General features: G+C 41.4%; 1 protein-coding gene and 1 long non-coding RNA gene across 2 annotated transcripts; one reads left to right on the top strand and one right to left on the bottom strand.

The window, feature by feature from the left end:
* Window positions 1–66: 66 nt before the first annotated feature.
* LOC149121836 (uncharacterized) lies at window positions 67–15,192 on the top strand. The gene is made up of 2 exons (XR_016222782.1): window positions 67–203; window positions 15,110–15,192. It is a non-coding gene; the product is annotated as an uncharacterized LOC149121836 (long non-coding RNA).
* On the bottom strand, window positions 13,863–26,865 carry PDK4 (pyruvate dehydrogenase kinase 4). Its single transcript, XM_002713691.6, has 11 exons — window positions 26,557–26,865; window positions 25,471–25,612; window positions 23,972–24,043; window positions 22,927–23,111; window positions 22,684–22,770; window positions 22,142–22,219; window positions 20,329–20,405; window positions 17,856–17,954; window positions 17,564–17,674; window positions 17,172–17,285; window positions 13,863–16,049 (listed from the first exon to the last, which is right to left on the bottom strand). The coding sequence occupies exons 1-11, from the start codon at window positions 26,684–26,686 to the stop codon at window positions 15,906–15,908; spliced, it is 1,239 nt and encodes a 412-aa protein (XP_002713737.3). The 5' UTR covers window positions 26,687–26,865; the 3' UTR covers window positions 13,863–15,905.

The raw sequence follows: 26,865 nt of genomic DNA, 5'->3' as shown, positions 1-26,865 counted from the left end.
GACTGGAACTCCATCCTGATCTCCCACGTGAGCGGCGGGGGCCGAGTACTTGGACCATCTTCAGCTGCTTTCCCAGGTACATTGGCGGGGAGCTGGATCAGAAGCAAAGCCACCAAGACTCAAGACTGTGCTCCCATCTGGGATGGTGGTGTCCCAAACAGCGCCTTAACCTACTTCTCCACAACGCTGGCCGCAGGGATGAGGTTTGAGACTCTGCACTTCTGTTTGGGGTGTTATTTTGTTTTAGATTTTGAAGGGCAGAGGGACAAAGAGGTATCTTCCATCTGCTGGTTCACTCCCCAAATGCCAGCAGGAGCCAGGGCTGGGCCAGGCTGAAGTCAGGAGCTTGGAACTCAGTCCAGGACTCCTGTATGAGTGAAGGCACCCAAGTACTTGGGCCATCGCCCCCTGCCTCCTATCGTATGATAGCAGGAAGCTGGTTGGAAGCAGAGCAAGACTGAAACTAAGAGTCTCCAACATGGAACGCAGGCATCTTAACCCCTGCACCAAATGCCTGCTCCTTAAGTCTGCATTTCTTTTTTTTTATTTTATTTGACAGATAGAGTTAGTGAGAGAGACAGAGAGAAAGGTCTTCCTTCCGTTAGTTCACCCCCAAATGGCCGCCACAACCATAGCTACGCCAATCCAAAGCCAGGAGCCAGGTGCTTCCTCCTGGCCTCCCATGCGGGTGCAGGGCCCAAGCACTCGGGCCATCCTCCACTGCCCTCCTGGGCCACAGTAGAGAGCTGGACTGGAAGAGGAGCAACCGGGACTAGAACTCGGTGCCCATATGGGATGCTTGCGCCGCAGGCGGAGGATTAACCAAGTGAGCCACAGCGCCAGCCCCAAGAGTCTGCATTTCTTAAAAGCTCTTAAGTAATGCATTGCTGTTGGTCTGGGGACCACTTTTAAGAAATTTTCTCCTGGCTGCGTAACAGGTTTGTCTGAAAAGCTTTAAACATGACTGCCTAGATTCTCTCCCAAGCTTCTGCTTCAGTGGTCTGCAGTGGGGCCCAGGAGTCTTGGTAATGAGCAGCCCCAAGTGATTCTATTACAAGTGATTCACGGCCTATGATGGGAGGAAACCTGGCCTGGAAAGAATAAAACCATTTGCAGAATTTTCACATAAACACAACTGTCTAAAATAGGCAAGCTGCTTACAGAAGGCAATGCTGCTAGATTTAATTACCTTGGAGATGTGCATTTATATTTTAGCAACTTGAATTGGAAAGCCCCTTAGAACCAGTGGTAGACAGAATTGGCAGCTTCTCTTTTTTTAACCTCTGTGGTACTCAAAATGATTGCTGGATAAAATATGAGGGTTCTGACTTTCTATGAAATCCAGTGTATTAATTTTTAAAAGACTTGAAGAAACACAGGTAAGCAGAACTTAATACTACAGAAACAGTTTTTTAGTATAGTTTAATTCATATTTTAATTCAGATTTAAACTATGTCAAAAGGATATGAAATGTTCCTCCTCTTTCTTGGGAATAGGGTGTTTGAGCTGGCGATAGGAGTTAAGAGTGAGAGGTGATTTGGAAAAATAGGCCAAATTGACCTTTATAAAACAGTTCCAGGAACTCCTGGAGGACCTTAGCCACAGAGGGGGAGGATATTGCAATACCCAGACCTCTCTTCAGTGTTCTTTGAACCTAACATGTGCTTCCTTTAGCTGCAGCACACACTGAGAGCAGGTGGCCTGCAATGTTCACCAACAAGTTGTTCATCTGAGTTATAATACATATAGCATGTGTTTGCTCTACAGTATTTAATAGTCAACAGTTTCCTTGGTTGTATCTACCCCATTGATTCAGGGCTGCAAAAACATAGTGTTGAAATCAGACCTTTAAAAAAATCACTTTCAGAATTGGTGTTCTAAATGAAAGAGTGTGGAAATTGTTGATATCCCTGTGGAGGGAGAAGCAAGCAGAGCTGATAGGCAAATGACACAGAGAATGGCTTCCTAGTGTTACAAACCCTATGGTAACAAATATTCATATTTCTCAACCGTGGATTTCCTAACCTCATTTAAGCAGAGAACACTGTTTGAGGGGCAGCTGTTAATAGTTCAGATACTATATTCTAGAAAAGTCCGGTTGATGCCCTCTACATATCACGATTTCGACTTTTAACTAATTCTTAGTAGTTTTCAATTTTCAACTAGGGAAAGGGTTTTCACATGAAAGAACATATGGAAGCCAAAGGAATGGCTGAAGGAGAAACGTAAAAACTAGCTTCAGCACTATACTTTTGCCTGGGCAACCCTAGCTTTCAATCCCTAGGAAGTCCTATCAAGTCTCCACAGCAAGAGTCAAGATATTTTAATAGTTTAATAGCATTGGCTTTGGTCATATCATGTGAAATCCAGCAATTTGGAAATTGCTTTATCTTCCTAATTCCCAGTTTATTTTGGTGCAAAACTTTTTAAAATCCATGCGTAATTTTTTATAATATGCATCATCCATAAACTTTTTGAAGACTGCTTATATATTATGGATATTAATATCTGATGTACAGTTTGCAAATATTTTCTCCCATTCTGTAGGTTGCCTCTATTGTTTTCTTTGCTGTGCAGAAGCCTTTTAATTTGATGCAGTATCCCATTTTTTGTTTTCTTGCCTCCACTTTGGGGTTCATAACCAACAAAATCACTGCTAATACCAAAATTTCTTCTATGTTTTCTTCTGGTAGTTTTAGAGTTTCAGGTCTTACATTTAAGTCTTTGACCCATTTTGAGCTAATCTCTGTGTATGACGTCAGAGGTGGGCATTTGGCACAATGAATAAGTCTCTACTTGGGATGCCCAGATCAGAGTTCAAGTCCAGTATCTACTCTGTATTCCAGTTTGCTTCTAATGTACACCCTTGGAGGCAAAGGATAGTGTCTCGAGTGCTTGGGTTCCTGCTACCCATGTAGGGGTGCCTCTAATGAATTCCTGGCTCCTGGCTTTGTCCTGGCCCAGCCTGGGCTGTTGTGTTTGGGGAGTGAGTCAGCACATGGAAGATCTCTGACTCTACCTTTCAAATAAATACAAATAAATGAATTTAAATATAGACATACTTATAATGTGAATATATTAATAATGTGAATAAGGGTTCATTATCACTCTTTGGCATGTAGATTCCAGTTTTCCTAGCAGCATTTGTTGAAGAGAATTTCTTTTCCCCATTGCATAATCTTGTCAAAGATGAATTGATGATGGGGTCGGCGCCATGGCACACATCCCATATGGGTGCCGGATTCTGTCCTGGTTGCTCCTCTTCCAGTCCAGCTCTCTGCTGTGGCACGGGAGGGCAGTGGAGGATGGCCCGAGTGCTTGGGCCCCTGCACCCACATGGGAGGCCGGGAAGAAGCACCTGGCTTCTGGCTTTGGATCGGCGTGGCTCCAGCTGTGGCAGCCATTTGTGGGGTGAACCAATGGAAGGAAGACCTTTCTCTTTCTCTCACTGCCTGTAACTCTACCTGTCAAATAGATTAAAAAAAAATCTTTAAAAAAAGATGAACTGATGATATACATGCAGGTTTACTTTTGGGTTTTCTATTCCATTTCATTGGCCTGTGTGTCTCTTTCTTGTGTCATTGTCACACTATTTTGATTATTATGACATTGTGAGAGAAATCTATATATTTACATATTAGATTTTGAAGCAATTTATTTATTTGAAAGAGTGAGTGCATGTGTACACACACATTTTTCATCCCCTAGTTCACTTCCCAAATACCTGCAAAGCCAGGTGTGGGCCAGGCTGAAACCAGGAGCACAGAACTCCATCCAGGCCTCCCACACAGGTGGCAGGAGCCCACCTGGGTCATCTTCTGCAGCATCCCAGATGCAATAACAGGAAGCTGGGCTGGGAGTGGAGCAGCCAGGACGCAAACCGGCACTTCAGTATGGGATGTTGATGGCTCAAATGGTGGCTTAACTCCTTGTGCCACAAAGAGCCCCTGTGGTACAGTTTTAAATAAGGAGGTGTGATGCCTCCAGCATTGTTCATCTTGCTCAAGATTGCTTTGTCTCTTCATATAAATCCTTTTGTGGTTCCATATAAATTTTAAGTTATTTTTTCGATTTCTATGAAAAATACCATTGGAATTTTGACAGATTTATTGAATCTGTGGATTGCTTTGAGTAATATGGACATTTAAATAATACCGATTTCTCTAATCTACTTATGTGTTCTTCAGTGATTTGGAGTTTTCAATGTGCAAATATTTCACCCCCTATGCTCATTTATTCCTAAGTATTTTATTATCTTTGTATAAAATCATAACACTGCATATAGAGCTGATTTTACTACTTCCTCTCTGATTTAGATGCCTTTCGTTTTTTCTTCTTGCATAATTGTTCTGGCTATCACTTCCAATACTGTGTTGAATAGATGTGAGAGAGCGCATCCTTTTATTGTTAGTGCTATTACAGGAAAAGCTTTTGGATTTTTACCTTTGGGTATGATCTTGGCTGCGGGTTTGTTATAAAAGGCCTTGATTGTGTTGGGGTACATTCCTTCTCTGCCTCATTTGTTGAGTTTTTATCATTGAAAGGATGTTGAATTTTGTCAAATTCTCCTTATGCATCTGTTGAGGTGGTTATATGATTTTGGCCCTTTATTCTGTTCATGCAATATATCACATTTATTGATTTGCATGTATTGCATGTTAGGGATAAATCCAGCTTGATTATGGTGTATGATCCTTTTGATGTGCTGTTGAGTTGGATTTGCTAATATTCTGTTGAGGGATAATATACACAAACCAGTGTTTGGTACATGGAAGACTTTCCACTCTTGATTGAACAAATTCCTACAACTTGGTTCCAATAGTTCACCATTCATTGAAGCCTATGAAGGACTGGATATACAGATGACTAGAGCTGTTGATAAGAGTAAATGGCGCCGGCGCCGCGGCTTGCTAGGCTAATCCTCCGCCTTGCGGCGCCAGCACACCAGGTTCTAGTCCCGGTCGGGGCGCCGGATTCTGTCCCGGTTGCCCCTCTTCCAGGCGAGCTCTCTGATGTGGCCCGGGAGTGCAGTGGAGGATGGCCCAGGTGCTTGGGCCCTGCACCCCATGGGAGACCAGGATAAGTACCTGGCTCCTGCCATCGGATCAGTGAGGTGCACCGGCCACGGCGGCCACTGGAGGGTGAACCAAGGGAAAAAAGGAAGACCTTTCTCTCTGTCTCTCTCACTGTCCACTCTGCCTGTCAAAAAAAAAAAAAAAAAAGTAAATGGCATACTCACGGTACACTTTCTCATTTTGCTTCTTGATAGTACCTTAGCTCTCAGATGTATTTTAGCCCTAATGTACATATCATGAAGTCTTTAGGAATAAGAAAATATCAAGTAAGATATGTATAAGATTAAATATTGAGATTTGTTTACTTATATTGTATTGGGGAAAGGCAGATAGATGAGAAGCAATGAAATCTAATATGTTATTAAGATAGTTTGCTAAATGTCTACTGTCTGTGAGTAAAGTGAAATTTCCATTATAGTTATCTAAAAAGGTGTGCAAGTCAGTAGATGATACTGCATCTAAGAAATTATCTCCTGAGCCAGTGCTACTCAAATATTAATGCACATACAGACCAGCCGAGGAGCCTGTCAAAAGCAGATTCTGATTCAGTAGGTCTGGGCTGGGCACTGAGGTTCTGCAGCCCTAGGGAGCACCTGGGATCCCTAAGGAGCAACTTGACATTGCTGGTCTGTGGGAAGGTCCTAGGTTACACAGGCTGCCATCTTTTTGTGCACCTGATTCATTTCCTTGTCTGGGTTCATCAGGAAAAGTTCATGATCTGCCGATTGGTTTGAGTTGGGTACAAGAGAGTCGTGATAGAATTTGCTTAATGAAAATGTTTATTTTCCAAGTAAAACTAAAAGACTAATTGGACTGAATGTCACAAATCTCAGTTGTTGGGATATCTGTCGTATTATTGTTTTCCTACCAACTGGCCCTACTCCTGCTTCTGCTTAGTGCTCCCTGCACCCTTCTCCACTGACCATGCCTATTTCTCATGTTATACTCCTTCAACCTCTTCTCTTCCTCAAATCTTCCAAATGCAGACCGGAGGTGGTAGGGTTTGCATCACACATAGAAGACATGCTTCCCAACAGAACTCCACCAATCCTAGTAAGTCCATATTCACTTCCTAACCTCAAATTTACCAGCACTTTTGCTATGTGGGGGACAAGGGATAAATGCAGTTAAGGAGATAACTTGTAAAATGCCTAGCAAAGTGTTTGGCACAGAGTAGGTACCATGTAAGGACCAGATTCTATCCCTATCTCACTTGCCTTGTTCCACTCCAATGTGGTTTTGCAAATCCTGGAAGTGTTATGTGTAGATATCATGTAAAATATAGCCCTAACTTGTAAAGTACCTTAAGATCTTCTACTTTTTTCTACCTCTTTTCAAGTTTAATTTAAATCAATTAAAATTAATAACCTCTCATTTCCACCAGTTGTAAGCATCTCTCTGCTGAACCACTGTATTGTTGGAATGTGGATTGATTTGGAATGCCAGCTGATATGAAAGAGATAACAAAGAGTGATGGTGACACCTCACCTGGGTCTGCCATTAAACCAATACAACTATTTTTTTTTAATATTTATTTATCTGAAAGTCAGAGTTTCACAGAGAAGGAGAGGGAGAGAGAGAGAGGACTTCCATCTGCTGGTTCAGTCCCCAAATGGCCGCAATGGCTGAAGCTGTGCTGATCTGAAACCAAGAGCCAGGAGCTTCTTGCAGGTCTCACACGTGGGTGTAGGGGCCAAAGAACTTGGGCCATCTTCTACTGGTTTCCTAGGCCATAGCAGAGAGCTGGATCGGAAGTGGAGCAGCCCAGGCTCGAACCGACGCCCTTATGGGATGCTGGCACTGCAGGTGGCGGCTTTACCTGCTATACCATGCTGCTGGTCCCAACAATACAACTTTAACAAAGTGTAGTAATGAATCATCTTTCTTAGATTATGACCAAAAATAATGATTTTTGCATTTGGTCTTTTTATTTTAAATTTCAAGTTAATCCTTCATTATAGTGTTAACAGTCTTCATTTGTGTGGTTTTCTTAAAAGTGGGATATAGAGGGCCGGCGCCGCGGCTCACTAGGCTAATCCTCCGTCTTGCGGCGCTGGCACACCAGGTTCTAGTCCCGGTCGGGGCACCAGATTCTGTCCCGGTTGCCCCTCTTCCAGGCCAGCTCCCTGCTATGGCCAGGGAGTGCAGTGGAGGATGGCCCAAGTGCTTGGGCCCTGCACCCCATGGGAGACCAGGAGAAGCACCTGGTTCCTGCCATCGGATCAGCGCGGTGCGCCGGCCATGGCGGCCATTGGAGGGTGAACCAACAGCAAAAGGAAGACCTTTCTCTCTCTCTCTCTCTCTCACTGTCCACTCTGCATGTCAAAAAAAAAAAAAAAGTGGGATATAGAAAATAAATTGCACTTTTGAAAAAAATAAGATTTGAATTGACAATACTGCTTTGAGCATCTTGCTATCCTGCTCAGTGCCCCAGGTTCCACGCTCAGGCATTCTGTCTGTGCTTGACCTCCGACTTTCCTTCTCCCCAGACACCTTCTTCCACAGCCTTCTCTCCACTGACCCACATACATTGCCTTCCTCCCACCCAGATCTGCAAGCCTGATCCCACCTTTCCGTTTTGAACTCTTTAATAGCAATGTTAATGCATTTACCTGGATATTTACATTAAGAATAGTTTTAAATCTCGGCTGGCACCGCAGCTCACTAGGCTAATCCTCCACCTGCAGCGCCGGCACCCCAGGTTCTAGTCCCGATTGGGGCACCAGTTCTGTCCCAGTGGCTCCTCTTCCAGTCCAGCTCTCTGCTGTGGCCCGGGAGTGCAGTGGAGGATGGCCCAGGTGCTTGGGCCCTGCACCCGCGTGGTAGATCAGGAGAAGTACCTGGCTCCTGGCTTCGGACCAGTGCAGTGCGCCGGCCACTGTGGCCATTGGGGGGTGAACCAATGGTAAAAGGAAGACCTTTCTCTCTCTCTCTCTCCCCCTCTCTCTCCCCCTCTCTCTCCCCTCTCTCCCCCTCTCTCTCCCCCTCTCTCTCCCTCTCTCTCTCTCTGTCTACTCTGCCTGTCAAAAATTAAAAAACATTAAAAATAATTTTAAATCTCAAAAGACACATCTCTAACATCATAATCCCAACTGTTAAAGTCCCAAAAGATCAAAATATCTAAAGTTAAAACCCTAAAAGATCAGCATCCCAAAAACTATTGATTCTGGAAAAAGCAATTTTAAATTTTCTTTAAAATGATTTACATTTTAAAAGGGGATTTGAGAAACATGAAAACATGATAGAACACTACATAGGCCACTTTACACAATCATGTAGGCAATAATATTTTTTAAGGATAAACAGTCACGCCATTAACACTCATGTGGCTGTAACAGTTATGAGAAAATTAACTGTTTATAAAGAACTAGGTGAAAAAATATATAAGTGCATATCACTAGGGTTGGTAATTTTATGCATCCAGCTTTGTAACTTTGGGCATCTGAAATTGTGACAGGCACCCCTAGTCTTTTGATGAGATCAGTCAAAAAAGTGATGAGATCAACCAATCAAAATAAAGATCTAAAGAGTCAAGAGCTTGGAAAATTTTATTTTCACAAATGTTGATGTCCCAAAAGGACATCCCTTCATTTCTGGAGGAAGTTCCAATGTTTCTACATACATGCACAATGCTTACAGGGTCATCATGGTAAAAATGTACTTTCACTGGGCCAAATTTGTGCCCAAAAACAAACAAAAAGCCTAAAATGAGTTAGAACTCTCCAGAAGTTTTTATACAACATAAAACTCCAGTCTTGGAAATGATGTGAAGATAAAATACAAAACCTAGGAAATTATAAAAGATAGTAACAACAACTGACGATAGTAGGGAAAAACTAATAAAAGTAGAAGCAACAATAAAAACTAAAAATTGAAATTTGGCATATGCAGAAGTGCATTACAGGGATAGATTATGAGCAATTGCATAGAAGTAACCCCTAGGAGCTGGCCAGCTCTTTCAATCATTAACTACAGCTGGAACTCTTGCATAATGATGAGTAGCTGATTTTTTCTTTCAGGGCATGGTTTTCCTGAAGAATTTGTTTACCTTCATTTTCCATAGGCCTGTTTCTGAAAGGCTAAGGTTTGGAATACACTGACATGAGAATTTGCTGTCTTCCTGTTTGCTTAAATATTCCCATCTTCTGTACCATGTTTCTATGTATTCAAAACATAGAATTTTTGAATGTTTTGAATACATAGAAACACCTGTTCCACAACCACTCATATACAGATCACAGATTTGATGGAAACAATGCTGATAATAGAACAGTATGAGCATTGCATAAGTGTCTTCTTATCCTACCATAAAATTTGACACATTTACATGTTTGTAGAGTACCACATAGTGTTTCAATACATGTATACCTTGTGTAATGTCCAATAGACCATGCCTTTTCTCAAATTTTATCATTTCTTTATGATAAAACATTAAAAATCCTTTCTTCTAGCTTTTTTTGGAAAGTTTTTTCTTCCTTTAAAGTTGTATTTAAGTTATGCAAGTCTTGTGTATTTCATATATCCAGATTCAGGCACATAGTGATACATCCTACCCTATCCTCCCTCCTGCCCATGCCCCAACTCTTCTTCCTTCTCTCTGTTCCCACTTTTGATTTTTACAAAGATCTATCTTCGGTTTACTTAATGATCATAAGGTTAACTCTACATTAAGAGCTCAACAGATACAGCACATTACCATTATCTATAGTCACCCTACTGTGCAGTAGAACATCAGAACTTCTTCGAACAGTTATTTTTGAATAAATCGGTTTCTTTACTACTTTCTTCGAGCAAATATGGCTTCAGTTCACTAAAAGCTCTTGAAATTGTGACAACTGGAAGGAACACTAATGCCAACAGGTGATGTATTTTTAAATTAACATTTTCATCATTGTATTTTGTGAACAATTTGTTCATCTGAATTTTCTGCCAAATGCACTGGGCTCAATAGAAAAAGCAAACTTTAGTGGTCACACCTTGAAATCAATCCTATCTAGTTCCAAATCTGTCAGCATGGTTTGGAGATTTCATTGAAATCCATGTCCAAAGCCTATCCCATCCTCAAATAAGTATAACTACTTCAACTCTAGGATAAGTCACAGAGCCTTTTTTTATCCAAATGGGGCATGGATTGCATAAACTTGACGAAAAGTGGTGTAGACAGTTTTGAAAGTGGCATCCATTGGTCAAAGTGAAGGATGCACTAGTTTTTCTGTAAGATTTAGTGTTAGATACAAGCACACTTAAAGTTCAGAGAAAGAGGGTCAAGAGACAGGTTTATTTTGCTACAAAAAATTTGAAATCCATACATAGTCTTTTCATACTATGCATTTTGTCCATGAACTCTTCAAAGACTCCTGGTATGCATGGATTTTGTAAAAAATTTTTGCCAAGATAAGCTTATCTTTTAATTCTATTTCCATGGATTTTTTGAAGTTCACTGGAATAACACTTTTTCTCAACAGTTAAATCCGTAGCCTTAAACAGTGATTCACCATGCAATGTTTTTTATAACGCTGGAGGAAGGTTTATATCAGCAAGTGTACTTGGCTCAGAGCCACTGAACTTGTGCATTCTTTCCATTCTCTGATGAAGGACTTGGTTGTGAAGGCAAACAAGACACTGTGTGGGAAGGGGTAGAATTGGTACACAACTGAATAACTTGGTAACTATCCTGTGTCCAACCAAAATGCACTAATCCCTTCTCCAGAATTTGATTTTCTACCCCTCTTACATCGCTTCCCTCCCCCCCCCCCCCCCCCCCCCGTCCTCCATGGGAACTGTAGTTTTCTGGATTTCAACATGTGGGACTTTAGTCGTTAGAGACTGTGCTTTTCAGGATTTTGACCTTTTGTGATTTCAACATCTGGGATTACATCATATAGGATTGTGTCCCCTGGGTTTATCAGACATCTGATAATGTCATAATTATGACATCTCTTCTGTTGTTGACTTGAACTGCTACTGAAACCCTTGGTCATGATTTAACTTCTCACGTTTGTGTTTTGACTCTTCAAATTTTCGATAGATTCTAAAATACTAAGACAGGTGGCTTTAGTTTTATATCAGTAAAACAAGCCCTTCAATTAGGAATTGCTCCTTTGCTTCTCCTTGTCTTCCCAGCTCATAAAATTTAATCAAGAACACTCTTTGGTGTCTACTATAGATGAGACAGGCTTACTGGCACTTTTTAAGATCACAGTATGTGGTGTTAGATTGTGAGGAACATACAATCTAGTTGGACTTCTGGATTTTATATTACGTGCAACATTTACCCGGCAACCTTAGGAATTCTATGATAAGTACTACGATGTTTCACCAGGAGGTTGGGGTACCCAGTCCATGGAGATGATATTAAAGTTTTGTTTAGAAAGAACATGCAGCACATAGAAGAAAGCAAAAAAAAAAAAGGATATTTCAGGGAAGTGTATTTGCAATGAGCAAAAGGAAGTAGGTCTGCTACGTACATGGAAGACAATATACTGAACAGTTTAGTCACAGAAGATAGAAATTGCAGGATTAGTCAGTCACACAGGTTTGATTTCAGAAAAATCTAAGTGTCATATTAGACTCCTGCACTGGGAAACCAGTAAAAGATTGTCAGCTTGGCAGCTGTAAGAAAATTAGTTTAGGAGATTTAGTCTCACACTTTTGTGCAGGTGAACTGAAGACAGATTGGAGGCAGGGCATTCAAGAAAGGATTAGTAGAAAACTTAGATGTAAGGATTTCAGAATTTGAAGTGCTTTCCTTACACGACAAGCTCTTATATAAGTAAATGGGGGAAAAAGTCAAATTCATAGAGAACTGCCTACGAACAGAAAACGTTAATGTATTGAGTATTTTTCTATTTAAAAAAAACCTAGAAGATAGGATTTGGGATGTTTTCACTATAAAGACATATCAAATACCTGAAAGAACAAACGTGTCCTAATTAGATATTACACAATGTATACATGTGATGAAACATCACATACTATCCCATAAATACACAAGATTTTTGTCAATTTTTTCAAAAAACAATTCAAAAAAGAGGACACAGTATAAGATTTGTTTTTAAATTCTCATTTTCACTTCAGATCCAAAATGTAGAATTTTAAACAAATTCTATTATACTTAAAGTGAACTTAAGGGAACAGACTCAATAAGAGTTATTCTACCAAATGTTTAAAGTATATTTTTTGGCTAGAAACACTATAAAGGGCATAATTCTATGAAACAAACTACATTTTGCAATTCAGTAGTCATCTTAGTCATTAAAGCATCCTTGTGCATTTAAGGAAAATGATTCTAATAATTCCCAGATATATTGCATTATTTGAAACCCTGTCCTGTGTAATTTCCATTGCATTAAGTGGTAGCAGTAAAAATGAAAATGATGTCTCATAATTTATTGATGGCCTGTATTATTTTGTTGCTGGATTAAGAAAATAAGGGGCCGGCGCCGCGGCTCACTAGGCTAATCCTCTGCCTTGTGGCGCCAGCACACCAGGTTCTAGTCCCGGTCAGGGCGCCAGATTCTGTCCCGGTTGCCCCTCTTCCAGGCGAGCTCTCTGCTGTGGCCAGGGAGTGCAATGGAGGATGGCCCAAGTGCTTGGGCCCTGCACCCCATGGGAGACCAGGATAAATACCTGGCTCCTGGCTTCGGATCAACGCGATGCGCCGGCTGCAGCACCCCGGCTGCAGCGGCCATTGGAGGGTGAACCAACGGCAAAGGAAGACCTTTCTCTCTCTCTCTCACTGTCCACTCTGCCTGTCAAAAAATAAAAAAAAATAAAAATAAAAAAAAGAATAAGGAAGGAAGGAGGAGGGTGGAAAATATCATTATGCTCCTAAATATGTATACATGAAATACATGAAATTTGTTCATCTTATATAAATAGAAAAAACAGTTCATATAATTTTCACATAATTTAATAGATTGAACATATTTTCTGGTTGACACACTTTATTTGGTTTTGAGTGACTCTTAATGTTTGCACTTGGGTATGAACCAACAGTTCATCAAAGGACAGTTGTCCATTTCCGTTAAGGAACCATGATCTGTGCATGGTAACAGGTTTTCACCTGAGTCCAACATGAATAAGAAGGAATAAAACTCAAAATCTGAAACACTGGACCACTTGTTCACTTAGCAGTGACTAGCTTTATTTTTTTGCAATGTTATGGGAATTGCATCACATACTTTTGGAGGAATGGTCCAAAGATAGTTGTGATGAAAATTTGGTCCACTGGGTTGAACTTTCATGGATACACATTAACTGGGGCCATGAAGATAAATGAGTGTGAACATGGATAGTTGTGAGCCTCAAAGTCTTGCAGGAATTATGGAAATGCAGGTAAAGCTGATGAACCTGTGGCATGCACCACCTTCTAGGAAGTGTGATCTAAGGAAACTGAATGACTAGGCCCTGTGAGGGGCTGGGTTGGGGAGGGGTGGTTTGTGCTCATGTATGCATGTGTGCACTGCACTTCCTTTGGAGACAGAGTGCAGTGCACTCCCCACAGAAGCAGAATGATTATTGAATAAATTCATGTAGATAAACACACAGATGTACTATGTTGGCGATGCATCCACAGGCAAGCAAAGGATAGTCAAATTTCTAAGCTGCTGCAAAGCACCTATCTTTGGCTTAAAGATTCAGATTCTCAATTGTTTTCAATACATTCAAGAAGCTTTATCAATGTCTATATAAATTACAATTGAATGTAAAATGAGGACAATCTTTGCCTCAGATTTTCCTTGCACTTTGAAGTAATTTGGGAAAAGAACTTCAAAAGACCATATCTACGATTATAATAAAAAATATTTATTATAAAAATCATCACATTTCTCTATACAAAGCCTAAAGACAAACACAATTCCGACATTAATAATTTAAGTGGGCCTGAGCATTCAGTATCTCTATTGGAATCCTAAAGCTCTTCCACAGATTTCACAAATATCAATGCAGACTACTCTACAGACTCCACTACACTGTTGATGTTATTGAGATACTAACATTTCATTCTTCAGTATTTTCAAGATGATGCACAGTGTTTGGGTTAATTAATCAATTGCTTTAAATCTTTGGTAAATACAAGAATTTACATGCAAAAAAAATTTAGCTTAAATTTCAGTAAAAAACAAAACAAGTACCTTATTGCAAACAGTTTTGTATAATCAATAAATGTATGAGCTGGAGTTCCACCACCAAGAAAAGTCACTGTGTAGGACTTCTGATGATAAAATCTGAAATCTACAACGAACAGTTGAGGGTTCTATTGCCACTTCCAAAAGCACCACAACGCCTGGCCTCATAACATTAAACACCAATGTTAAGTTTAACATATAACAGTACTGATTATTTTATAATGCAGAAAAATCCTAGTTTTTTATATGACAGTTTAAACACTAATTTGACACATGATTTTATCTACTAAGAGTCTGGTAAGAGTGAGTGATTCAGAGAACTCACATTGTTGTGAAAGTCAGCGATTCATCCTCTCACCAATAATTCATTCATGGGAGTACAGAGCACTCCTTGGAATAGTCTGGGGGCGGGGGGCGGGAATGGATGCCTGCCTTCTTCCTTCTCCTTTCTCCTCATCATCCCTCCTTTCATTTTTCTATCTTTTCTCAATCTGCACGAGTGACATGCCAACCTGCAGATTACACACCTTAATTCTCTCAAAGTATCATATACATTACGACTTTCAACCATTCCCTGTTAATCTCAACAATCTCAAATGAAAGAATCCTGGCCCAAGAATCTCTCACTTCCAGGTTATTTGTTAAATAATACTCTAAGAAGTATTTGCATTCTGATACTCTTGATCCACTTGACAATTCAAAACTTTCTTACAGGCATGTTAATGCTGGAGTGTAGAGAATATGATATATCCAAAAAAAATCTTTTTAAACCTAGAAAATGATGCCCTTGGATTATTACAGCTTCAGGGTACAGAATAGCCCTTTCTACCAAGAAAGTTCTGAATACATAATTTCTTTTCCAAACATTGATTTTTCTGATCTATTTTTTTTCCTTTTATAAAGAAAGCAGGATAAGGTATATTCCTGCTGTCACTTCGGAAAGTCTTCTCTCCCCAACTCACAACATCCTCAGTTCAGTGCACATGGAACAATTCACCCAAGACGAGGCACCTGGCACGGGTAAGTGTTCACTTATTGTGTGAAGTGTGGACAGGGAAAGCAGCATAGTAAAGGAGCTGTGCTGGTCAGAAGAGGCTGGCTTCTGAGTTTTCACATAGGCACAATGCCTTGGCTGCAACTTTGAACAAAGTGCTTGGACTCATTCCTCCTCATTCAAAGGGAACGTTGCTTTAGTCACCCTAGAACACATAAATATAAATGACCTGTACATTTATACACACTTCTAATCGCCTTGTGTAAACTAAACACTAATCCGTTGCAAGGCAGAAAAATGCTGGTGTTTGATAGTTAATAAATACCAACATCCTTTAATGTCAACAAGCGGCCTGAAGTACCAGTCCAGCGAAGCTGCTAACTTCTGTCTCCACGGTTGCTCCCATTCCCACTCTTGCTGATCCTGGGTTGGAAACAGGATCATTTCTTCTTCAGGATTTAATATTAACACACAAAGTTATTCTATGTTAGCAAAACAAGGAGCTGGCTGGCTGTTAACTCCTGTAGTCCTGCCCTATGCTCTGGGCGGTCACAGACGTGAGCTCCATTCTTCATTGGCTCAAGGTTCTGATGAAAACGTTTTTGTCGCTGTTCTTGAAGACGCACAAGTTCACACACAAACCTTCAGGAAGCAGCACTGGCCCAGACCCACTTTGATCCCCTAAAGAGTCCTGAGTGTTCCTCTTCATGCGGCCACTTTCTCCTTTGCCAAGTTCTTTGGTTCCTTGCTTGGTATACACCAGTCATCAGCCTCAGAGCTCATCTGATAATGTTTGAAGGCTGACTTGTTAAAGACTGGGAGTTTTTCTACAGACTCAGAAGATAAAGCCTGAAAGAAAAGGGGACAAAATATCAAACCAAAGAAATCAGCAAGGCATAATATATACCAGAAATAATTGTTCAAATTACAGCCAGAGGCAATTATCTAAGCATTCAAATATACTATTTAACTCACTTATTAAGAGTATAATAAGGCCACAGTGTGCTAGGCACATTAGAAAACAAAACTAAAAAATAACTATACATCACAGTGACTGAAATGGTACATATGCAACTGTAAATTAGGGAATGGGGTTTGTGCTTAACATTTGCATGAGTCTTTTGATCCTGCTGATGTGACAGATTAAAAGCAAGCTATATTTTCCAGGAAAACCTCCATAACTGTGATAAAATGAGAGTTCTAATCTGATACTATTCATCTGTTGTCTCCTCCAGTGCTTTGAAGACTTTTGCTCATTTAAGAGATGAATACATTTACTATTTCAGAGGGTCAAAGACCATTTTGGCAAATAACTGCAGTGCACAAAATGAGAGCCTGGAATCTTAGTTGCTCATGTCTGTAAACATACTTTTTTTTCAGTTGAATAGATGACAAATGATTAACAGAATCAGGACAGTAATCTTAAAAAGTAAATCAAGACTTTATCAAAAAGAGAAAAAACATGTACCAAAGTTCAAAGTTCAAACATGAAGTGCCTGGCATCTCACTGGCAATTTGTTAGCAGTCAGGCTTGCTTTTTCCCGGATTCCAAATGAGGTCATCTTAAGACCTTGCCTATTTTGATATTTCTTGTTTTCTAAGCTAGGATATTATTAGCATACATTTCCCACAAGTTTAAGTGAAACAAAGGGTGCGGCTGCTCCTACAGAAGCCAAGAAGTTGCCTTAAAAATGTCACACAAGCATGTCCTCATTCTGAAACTTTGCTAATTGGCTTCTTGGGTGACAACTTTGCTTTCCAGAGGTGGGTAAGATGGCCCAGCTTTCTATTTGGTAAGTTACCATGCCAGTTAACATGTGCACACACCCAAACAGGAAATAGAGTGACTCGTGGTGGTCATCATTTGCATTAACGCACTTTGAAGAATTCACTTTGAACTACCGAACTCAAGGCCAGGAGCAGGCACGATTGTTCTAGAAATACAGCTTCTCTCTCGATTTCAAAGGATACCTTTAAGTAGATGATGGCATCTGTTCCATATCCCGACAAAGAATAAAGATTCAGATCTCCTTGAAAGTACTTGGCGTAGAGACGAGAAATTGGTAACCCGTAACCGAAACCAGCCTAGAGGAAGGAGACCAATTATGGGTAAAGAAGCGGCCGTGATCACTGTAACCCAACAGGAGTTCCCACCCACGCGGACATGGACATCCCTGTGCTTCCATCCACAGATTCCTTGTAGGACTGTCTCGCCGTGTTCAGCTCGCTTTACCGCTCTTTCTCCTATTCGTCATTCCCAAGTGAAGCACACTGACTGCCTGGCCCGATCCCTTCCTTGGAACCCTTGCTCTACGTGAAGAAGTAGGTGGTAAAGGCGGATTAAACCCCGTGACTGGGCTTACCAGAGGAGCGTTCCGGGAATTGTCCATCACGGGCGTTGGCGCGGTGGAGTATGTGTAACTGAAGAGGCGGTCAGTGATCCTCAGGGGGACCCCTCCTCCCCTGTCTGAAATCTGAAACCAGCAAGGAAGCCATCAGAACCGCACACTGGGCACGGCGTGCATCTGTCTACAAAAACGCCTTCATGCAAGTCAGGGGGTGCCTATGACTTGGACCTACTGAAAAGCGGAGTGCTTTTTTACTATTTACACTTCGAAACTCTCTCAAGAGACACCCAGGAGTGCGAACGCTTACCTTAATGGTGAGGTCTTCTTTTCCCAGGACGACAATCACCTCGATGGGGGTGAGGGAAGGCCAGTTTTCCTGGTGCTCCACAGTCGCCCTCATTGCATTCTAAAGGGAAGGAAGCCACGAGGAATTCAACAACAGAGGGATGAGGCACATCTAGAACTGTGCTTAGGTTTTAATTAAAAGCACAGAGGGTAGCTCCAAGTCCCTGTTTCTTAAAGTTCAGTAGGAAAACAACTCTGTAAATAGCCACTTATGAATGTGTTGTGCAGGACATATATTGAAGAATATTCATTTACTATGTAATACAGCTCATGGGAGTAATGGCTAATGGAAAAGCAGTTCTGCTAGCTGTCAACTTCTTATTTGTAAGCTTAATTTAAATGTAGAAATTGGTTTTTATAGCCCATTTCCTAGCTCTCCCTTTTCTGTCTTTCCATTTCATTTTATATCCAAGCACCAGACTATTACATAACGAATGAACAGTGATTCATTGAACCAATTTATTGGCTTTTATAAAATCTGCTAGGAAAAGTTTGTTCCTATTTAAAAGAACAGTCAATAATTATAAATTAAATTTCAATTTACATTTTATTATCCTCTTAACTTTTGCCAGTGGTGGTGAAATAATTCCATGAATTGGATCATTCAGTTTAAAAACAAATTGGGGCCAGCACTGTGGCATAGCCAGTAAAGCCACTGCCTGCAGTGCTGGCATCCTGCATGGGCGCTGGTTTGAGTCCCGGCTGCTCCACTTCCAATCCAGCTCTCTGCTATGGCTTGGGAAAGCAGTGGGGGATGACCCAAGTCCTTGAGTCCCTGCACCCATGTCGGAGACTCTCCTGGCTTCAGATGAGCGCCAGCTCCTGCCGTTGTGGCTATTTGGGAAGTGAACCAGAGGATAGGAGACCTTTCTCTTTCTCTGCCTCTGCTTTTCAAATAAAAGAAATAGATCTTTTAAAAAAATCTTTAAATAATAAATGAATGACTGAAGGGGTTGGCACTGTGGCATAGCAGATTAAGCCTCCGCCTGCAGTGCCAACATCCCATATGGTCACCGGTTTGAGTCCAGGCTGCTCCTTTTCTGATCTAGCGCTCTGCTAATGTGCCTGGGAAAGCAGTAGAAGATGGCCCAAGTGCTTGGGCCCCTGCACCCATGTGGGAGACCTGGAAAAAGCTCCTGGCTTCAGATCAGCTCAGCTCTGGCTGTTGCGGCCATTTGGAGAAAGAACCAGCAGATGGAAGACTTCTTTCTCTCCCTCTCTCTAACTCTGCCTCTCAAATAAAGAAAATAAATCGTTGAAAAATTAATCAATGAAAAATATCCTTTGTCCTTTAACACAGAACAAACGCATGTTTTCAGTCTATTGGCTGAATGTCAGATACAGGTTTGGTTTATTTAACCTATTTCTTCTCTAACAACCTTCTGGTTATTTTATCTGCTTTTTGATTTCTATACAATATTACGTTCTAGTCATTAACTGAGTTGAAATAAAATAGATCAGATGATTACAGTATAATCACTACCTCATTATCAGTAATATAAGAATACATTAGGAAACAGTTGGTTCTGTCAAAATTAGAAGCAAATTAAACTTTTAAAAGACTTCTTCCTCTCCACTTAACAGGACTACTGGGAAACATAAAGCTTCAGGAGTTTTTCTAATTTTTAGTTGAAGTTCAGTTTTAGTTTGATCTTAAAAACCCATGAGAAGATATGATTCTTAGTACCTGGTTAGCCCAGACCAGAAACACCTGCATATGCTGAAAGCCTGTTAGAAAAGCAAAGTGATGGACCTAGAGAATTAAAATCTCTGGGACAGAGCCCAAAAAATATGTGTGGTAACAGCCCCTCCAGGGGATTCTAGTACACATTAAAATTAGAAAAACACTACTCTGTACACAATGAACCAGGATACTCTTCCCTCCTCCGGCTTATTATTTAGAATCAATGTGCCAAGACCTACTCAATCAGGACTTGCTTTTTACCAGAGTTCCCAAGTGATCACGGAAGGAACCGACTGTCCTGAGCTGATTCTACACTCGGAACAGGGCCATGCCACCTACAGTTGTCCTGGACCTGACCCTCTGAGTTTGGAGTTAGACTAGGCTGTGGGGGTGCAAGGGAACACAGCCTCATTCCCTGAAGCGTGCAGCTTATGCCCTTCCTTTAGGGAGTGGATCCATGACTGGTGCTTTGTTGGACAGCTGGAGAAATAATGGGAGCATCTTCTCGGCACTGAGCCTTGAGAGGTCATGACTCACACTGTGCGTTCCCAAACGCGTGCTGATACTAAAATGAGCTGCCTGCACTCTTTCAGATGTTGACTGTTTAGCTTTTTTTCTCTTAGGACCACATGTATATTCCTGGGAGAAGATATTGAGGCTGCTTTTTGGCAGGGCCAGGATAAAGGAAATAAAAATCTGACTTGTGACCTTTTTCTAAAGACAGGATTGCCGTCTGTGTGAAGGGTCGTACCTTGAATAGCTCAAAGAGCATGTGATGAAGGTGAGAAGGCACGTACACGATGTGGATGGGCTGGCCTGGAAATTTTCCTGGAAAAATCAAGTTTGTTTAGAATTGAGAAATATTTCACTAAAAGAAAGCTCAATTTCTATTCGATAAATATCATAGACTTACATAGGGTTGGAAAATTCCTGATTGCCCCATCCCAAAAAGTCTGCCCTAGAAATTTCTCAAACAGCAAACACAATAGCAAAATGCTGCTACAGTTGCTGCCTGTATCTAGTGCTCTGTGATTAATTTTGTATTTCTCTAAAAAAGTATAAAGTAAGATGACCTGTCAAACAATGGCCTTATAAATTAGATTATATGTGTGATCTGTGTCTATGTTCTGTGTTTATACTGGGCAATAACAGAATTATATGCATTTTCAGATAGAAACCTACACTTATAACACTGAAATTAACACTCTAATTTTCATTTTTTAATATACAGATATGTCTTGATTTTTCTTGGCTTTTGTATCACCTAAACATTAAATCTTATGTGCTATATATGCTTAGGTTTCACCAAGAGGCTAAAGAAAACAGAAACAAAAACCTCCCAATACTGTTTGGAAAGAAAAATAAAAGGATTATTCTTTGATGTCCCAGGCCTTGGCAAAGTTTGAATTGGAAAACACAAGGTCTGGCACAATCCCTCTTTATTTTATCAAACAGTTCAAGCAGTTCATCTACAAGAATTATGCAACAGTGCTGTTTATCATTAGAGATGTTTTTCAGTCTTGTACAACTACTTTTAGTTTGGCATTCACTTACATTTGTACATCCCCATTTATGAGTTAGGCAAATCTTAACTTGACTAACAAGAATTGTCCCTGCATAAACATTTCTTGGGAAAGTTGTTCACTTTCAATGGAAAGAAGACAGTCCAACTTCAGTATATTGTTTTGCTTTGTGATGCAACTATCTTCTAGAACAGGCTGTCTTAGGCTAAAAAGAGTGCCGTGCATTCTTTGTGTAATCAGTGTGGGAAGACCTTGCCTTTGCTGAGATCTTAGAGTTGAAGACTGTAACGCATGTTCTGATCCAAAAAGTGGTACCACTCACAGTTGTGAGTGTGTGAAGAATATTTCACATGTTTTCTATCCTCTTATAAATTATAAGCAACCAGTTTTGTTAGCCATAGGCATAACTGTTGCACACCAGTTCATTCATCCTACATAACTGACACTTTTCATCTATTGAACAGCAACACTGCATTTCCCCTCCGTACAGCCAGTCCCTGGCCACCATTCTACTCTCTGCTGCCATCTGACTATTTTAGACACCTCACGTAACTGGAGTCATGTAGTATTTGTCCTTCTGTGACTGAATGGTTTCTTACGGTGACATTTAAAGTATTCTGTTTTTAAGTCCTATACGTAATCTCTTAGGGGGATAGTCTCATTGCCTAAGTGGTTCTCTTTATTCCTCATATTCTAGTTTTCTTTTGATCTCTTCATCACTCGGATTCTACAGTAAACAGTCTGTCCTTGATCTAAGATTTTTGGAATCCAAGTGCTCTTTAAACTCAGATTATTTGTTCAAATTATTTTTCCAAATGAGTCATCATTAGCAATTGAATAAGTGCAATTGGGATTTTCCCATTGAGATAGTAAAAAAGAACTTTGACTTCAAAAAAGTTATAATTTCTAGATAAGTTCAGAAAAGAAAGAAAAACACCAAAGTTACTTGTGAGAGTGGAGAACACTGAATTTTTCGTAACTTAAAATGTTTCAGAATACGGAATCATTCATAAGTTAAAACATACTTCATTTATAGCTTACCATTCACTTGTGTGAGCTTTAATTCTGGAGATGTTAAGTAATACTGGTCACAGAGCATCTTTGAAGACTCAAAGGCATCTGAAACAGAAGTTTTTGGTTTTTGTAACAATAATTTATGCCAAGTAGAGTTCCCACATGTTCTTAGGTGCCCACTCCCCTTAGTCCAAAATAGCCACTAGCATACAGGTTTGTGTATATGAAAAAATACATTTTGAATATTTACTGAATAAAAACTCAAGATGGCATTTAAGCTCTACCAAAAGGAATATGTGCACCCCAGTAATCAAAAATGATGAAGATGGCACACTCATCACATGTGTTTGGATTTTTTATGTTATAAATGAATTTTTATATTATAAATTATATTTATAAATGTTTGTGCTTTTGACTCTCAAGAGCAAAGGATCTCAATGGTAGCATTCATAAAAACATCAGTGGGACACTGTGAATATGAATTCATCCACAGAGCCACCTCAAATATAGATATGCCAATCACATATTGCACATTTTCAAAAAGGGAAATGCAGAAATCTAGAAATTACCTTGGACCACAGCTGCTACATCACAGTTTGGATCAATGCTTCCAATATGGCTTGGGTTTCCTGTTTGTGCATCACTAAATATAAGAACTGTTGAAAAATAAACAAATTTTATAAAGATTAGGCTAATAATTAGAGCCACGACTGAGAAAGAATGTGATCCACTGACATGTGAAACATCTAGCTAAAGGTGGCTTATGTCACATGCCCATGTCAATCTGTCATGATCGCACTGAGCTTACTTACTGTGCTGGTTCATCAACATCCGAGTAGATATACGGTTCATGTAAAATCGATCCAAAAAATACTGGAGATTTTGGTTGGTGATTGGGTCCACTGTACAGGCATCTTTATACTCAATGATTCCTTGTGCCATCGTAGGAACTACATTATGGTGTCTATTTCGAACTTTGATGAGCGTATCTACAAAGCTGAGCCATAATATTGATGGTTAATGAAAGGTCAAATAAATTTCATTTACTTCTGTTCCTTAGATTACTTCAAAGAGGCCTAAAGCCCTTTCTGTGGCACCCATCCAAGCAAATCTTACCAGGGCTCTCTACAGATTCTTCCAACACAGTAGAGGAGGTAGTTTCATAAACTGATGTATTTTGCTTCTGGTTTACGTGTGAAACTACTCGCTCTGTGATTGGTGCATTCATTACAGGTGTTCATTAAGCCCTCTTTCTTATTTTTACTTGTTTATTTTTTATAAAATATTTGTTTTTTCCTACAGACATGTAAGGTAGGAAAATGAGGCTTCCCAGCTCATGCAGGCCTGACAGTATCCTCAGTAGGGCTAAGCTGGGTCTCCAACCCTGGCTGGGAAGGAGACCCACAGCCCCAAGGGAGGCAGGCTTTGGCCTTCTCTTTAAGATAATAATAATTAAAGATGATTCTAGAATACCTCTGCAGAACAGACTTTTGACAGATTTAGGAAAGATTCTTGTGTAGGTAGCTAGAAACTGCCAGTTACTCAGAAAACGTTTCATCTCCAATGATGCTGGAATGTGTTAAAGTTACACAGCAAAACCTTCCTGCAAATCTAACTCTCAGATCAAATTTATAAAAGTAGTTTCCTTTTTTAAAAAAGTGTCCTCTAGATTTCTTCTTGGTATCAGTTTCCTACTGTGTTCTTTAACTTCTAACAACTGACAAGCCAAAACTCATCACTGGAGTAGTGAACTATTATTCAGCGTTAGAGTTCTGTAAATATGGGTCTAAAACTATCTTAGGAGTATGTCTAAAATAGCCAAAATTTAACAAAGATATTCTAACACGTAGAACTTACTCTGATAAAGCTTTCTGGTCATCTGGACTTTTCTCATGAAATTCTACCAAATCCATCAGGCTCTGGATATACCTGTAAAGTGACAGGTGTGTTTTAAGCTTTAGCATCAACAGTCAGATCCACATGGCTGAGAATAGAGTGCCTTTTTGAAATGATTTGAAAACAGTAAGAATACTGTTTAAAATTAAAACATTCCTTCAGAACACATGAAAACAATATGTTAACATCTTTAGAGGCCGATGTTGTGGTGCAGTAGGTTAAGCCTCCACTGGCAGTGCTGACATCCCATATGGGTGCTGGTTCAAGTCCTGGCTGCTCTATTTCTGATCCAGCTCCCTGCTCATGCACCTGGGAAAGCAGTGCAAGATGGCCCAAGTGCTTAGGTCCCAGAACCCATGTGGGAGACCAGAGGACGCTCCTGGCTCCTGGCTTCCACCTGGCCCAATCCCAGCCATTGTGGCCATTTGGGGAGTGAACCAGCAGATGGAAGATCTCTGTCCCTCTCTCTCCTCCTCCTTCTTCTGTATCTCTGCCTTTCAAATAAATAAATATTTAAAAACAATCTTTAAAACTAAAACTTTCAACCCTCAACTTTCTAACTTAAATTTTACTTCTGTAACTATTTTAGGACCTATTCAATTTTCTAAGGGTTTCCTTTGGCAAAGCACTTACAGACACCCCTTTTAAAAAGTTTCTTGGAAGTCTTGAATGCAGCAGTGCATACCTCAGCCTGGACGTGTGTTTCAGACTGTAATTTTCTTAGGAGTGCACATGTATCTCTTGAATCAACAAACAAAAATCTGTAGGATCCGTGGAATAGGATGAGGCTCTGCTCCCCAAAAGTCTGCTCTTCTGGGTTACCTGCTTCTCTGAGCATCAGTACCCAGATTTGCAAAATGAGATTACACTAACCGACACTGAGTGCTTACTGGTGCCAGGTACTGTTTGACATTTGTTTTTAATGGATTACTTCATTTAATTATATTCCAGCATCCCTTGCAAGCCATGTTATTTGTTCTCCTAAGTAACAGATGGCGGGTGGAGGCAGAAGCTTGAGACATTTGGCAAGGACCCCACAATTAAGAAGTGCCAGAGGCAGGATCTGAACTCACAGTCCATTCTCTTAATCACTTTGCAAGTAACCAAGATTAGACACTCTCCAAATATTTATTTAAATGTTCCTAGGCATAGGCTTTCTTTTGAGACATCAAACTCTTATGATATGAACTCTAAGGTTAGAATTGTGTGCATCAATTATTTTCAAGTTTCTTCTAGAAGCCAAAATTATATCACAAAGGAATCTACTTTTTGCGTTAAAAATGTGTGGTAAAAGCTTATAATTTCCCTATTGATAACTTACCCTAAACTACTTTTTAAAAGTTCTTTACATCTTTCAGAACTGCTCAGCGCACCTGCTTTCCAATTATGTGAATGTAGTATAAGAAGCCACACTCGAGAACTATTTTAAAACTAGAGAATTCAAAACGGGCAGCACTTACCAGCTTTTAACAAGCTGCACTGAAGAGGTATTGATTAAGCGCTCGGGGAGGATGTCAATTTCCTTCAGGATATTGGCCAGCCTCACCGGCAACTCTTGTCGCAAAAACGCAAAGGATGTTCTCTCACATGCGTTTTCGGAACCTGAAATAAATGAAATTAATGTATTTTTTGCGGAAAAAAAAGTTGATCTAAATTATGGATTGGAATGGCATTAATTATCAAACACGGATGGTGTTTATTCTCAGTGGTGGTGCTGTTTTGTGAGTCAGGTAATTCGATGACTTTCTTCTTGCATTTGTACTGGATTTATTTAGTTACTGATAGGCAGAGACTCAGAGAGGGGAAGACACCTGCCATGGGCAGAGACACTCCCCAGATGCTGGGATGGGGCGAGGACCTGGCCATCAGCGCTGCCCTGCCCAGGGGCCTGCACCGCCAGGAAGTTGGGTCCGCGGCCGGAGCCGCACATCCGCCAGGCCGTCCGCTGTGGGACTGGGGCGTGTTAAGCCGCATCGGAGGCCGTCGGTCAGGCGCGGACCGCATCGCTGGCGGCTGTTCAATGACCAGCGCAGGAGAATTCTCCCTTTCTCTCCCGAAAAGTGACGCCCGCTCCGCAGTCCGAGCAGCTGGTGATCGGATCTCGAGCTCACAGGAGAGTGCGGCGCTGGGTCCCGAGCAGGACGGACCCTTAGACATCCAAAAACTACCGGCGTTTCGCAGACGGCCGCCAAGGGACAGGGAGTTCTGCGAGGAAGGCACAGAGGGTGCAGGGGACGAGGGGCCCAAGTCCAGCATCCCAGGCTGCGAGTCTTCTCCAAGACCCTCTGTGCCGGGAGGGAGCGAGGAGCAGAAGCTCCTGGGCCACGGCAGCAAGCGCCTGGCAGATGTGGGCAGAGAGGCGAGCAGAGCCGAGCCCGGACGGCCCGGCACCTGCAGGGCGGCCGGGGGCGCTGACCGGCAGACAGTGGCCAGTGCTGGGGAAGAGCAGGCTGGGCCGGCCTCGCGGCCCCGCTGCAAAGTGGACCTCGGTGGTCTCCGCTCCTGAAAGTTCAGGCAACTCCCCAGCCCCGGGGCCCCGCTCTTACCAAAGTCCAGCAGCTGCTTCATGGACAGCGGGGAAGGGCTGTAGCGCGAGAAGTGCTCCACCTCTCGGGGCACCAGGCCGGCGCCGCTCAGCGAGCCGGCGCTGCGCATCACGAAGCGGGCAGCCTTCATCCTGACGTCCCCCGGGGCCGGGCCGGGCCGGGCAGGGGCAGCGGCTGGGGCTGGGGCTGGGGCTGGCCGGCGGGGCGACGCTCACTGCCCTGGGTGGGGCGTGCAGGTGCACGGGGCGCGGGCGGAGCTGCAGGGTCAGCGGCCGCGGCGGCTGCACACTCGGACTCCCGTCTCTCCCC

This window comes from Oryctolagus cuniculus, chromosome 16, assembly GCF_051225735.1.
Source record: "Oryctolagus cuniculus isolate XC-2025 breed Fujian yellow rabbit chromosome 16, ASM5122573v1, whole genome shotgun sequence".
NCBI lineage: Eukaryota > Metazoa > Chordata > Mammalia > Lagomorpha > Leporidae > Oryctolagus > Oryctolagus cuniculus.
This window is presented reverse-complemented; position numbering and strand designations above follow the sequence as displayed.

Excerpts from the sequence above, each read along its gene's own strand:
- PDK4 (XM_002713691.6), bottom strand. The coding sequence starts at position 26,686 with ATGAAGGCTGCCCGCTTCGTGATGCGCAGCGCCGGCTCGCTGAGCGGC. Across the intron at positions 22,220-22,683 it reads TGTAGCAGCTGTGGTCCAAG|ATGCCTTTGAGTCTTCAAAG; the intron begins GTAATTTCTAGA and ends CTTCTGTTTCAG. Across the intron at positions 17,675-17,855 it reads AAGAAGACCTCACCATTAAG|ATTTCAGACAGGGGAGGAGG; the intron begins GTAAGCGTTCGC and ends TGCTGGTTTCAG.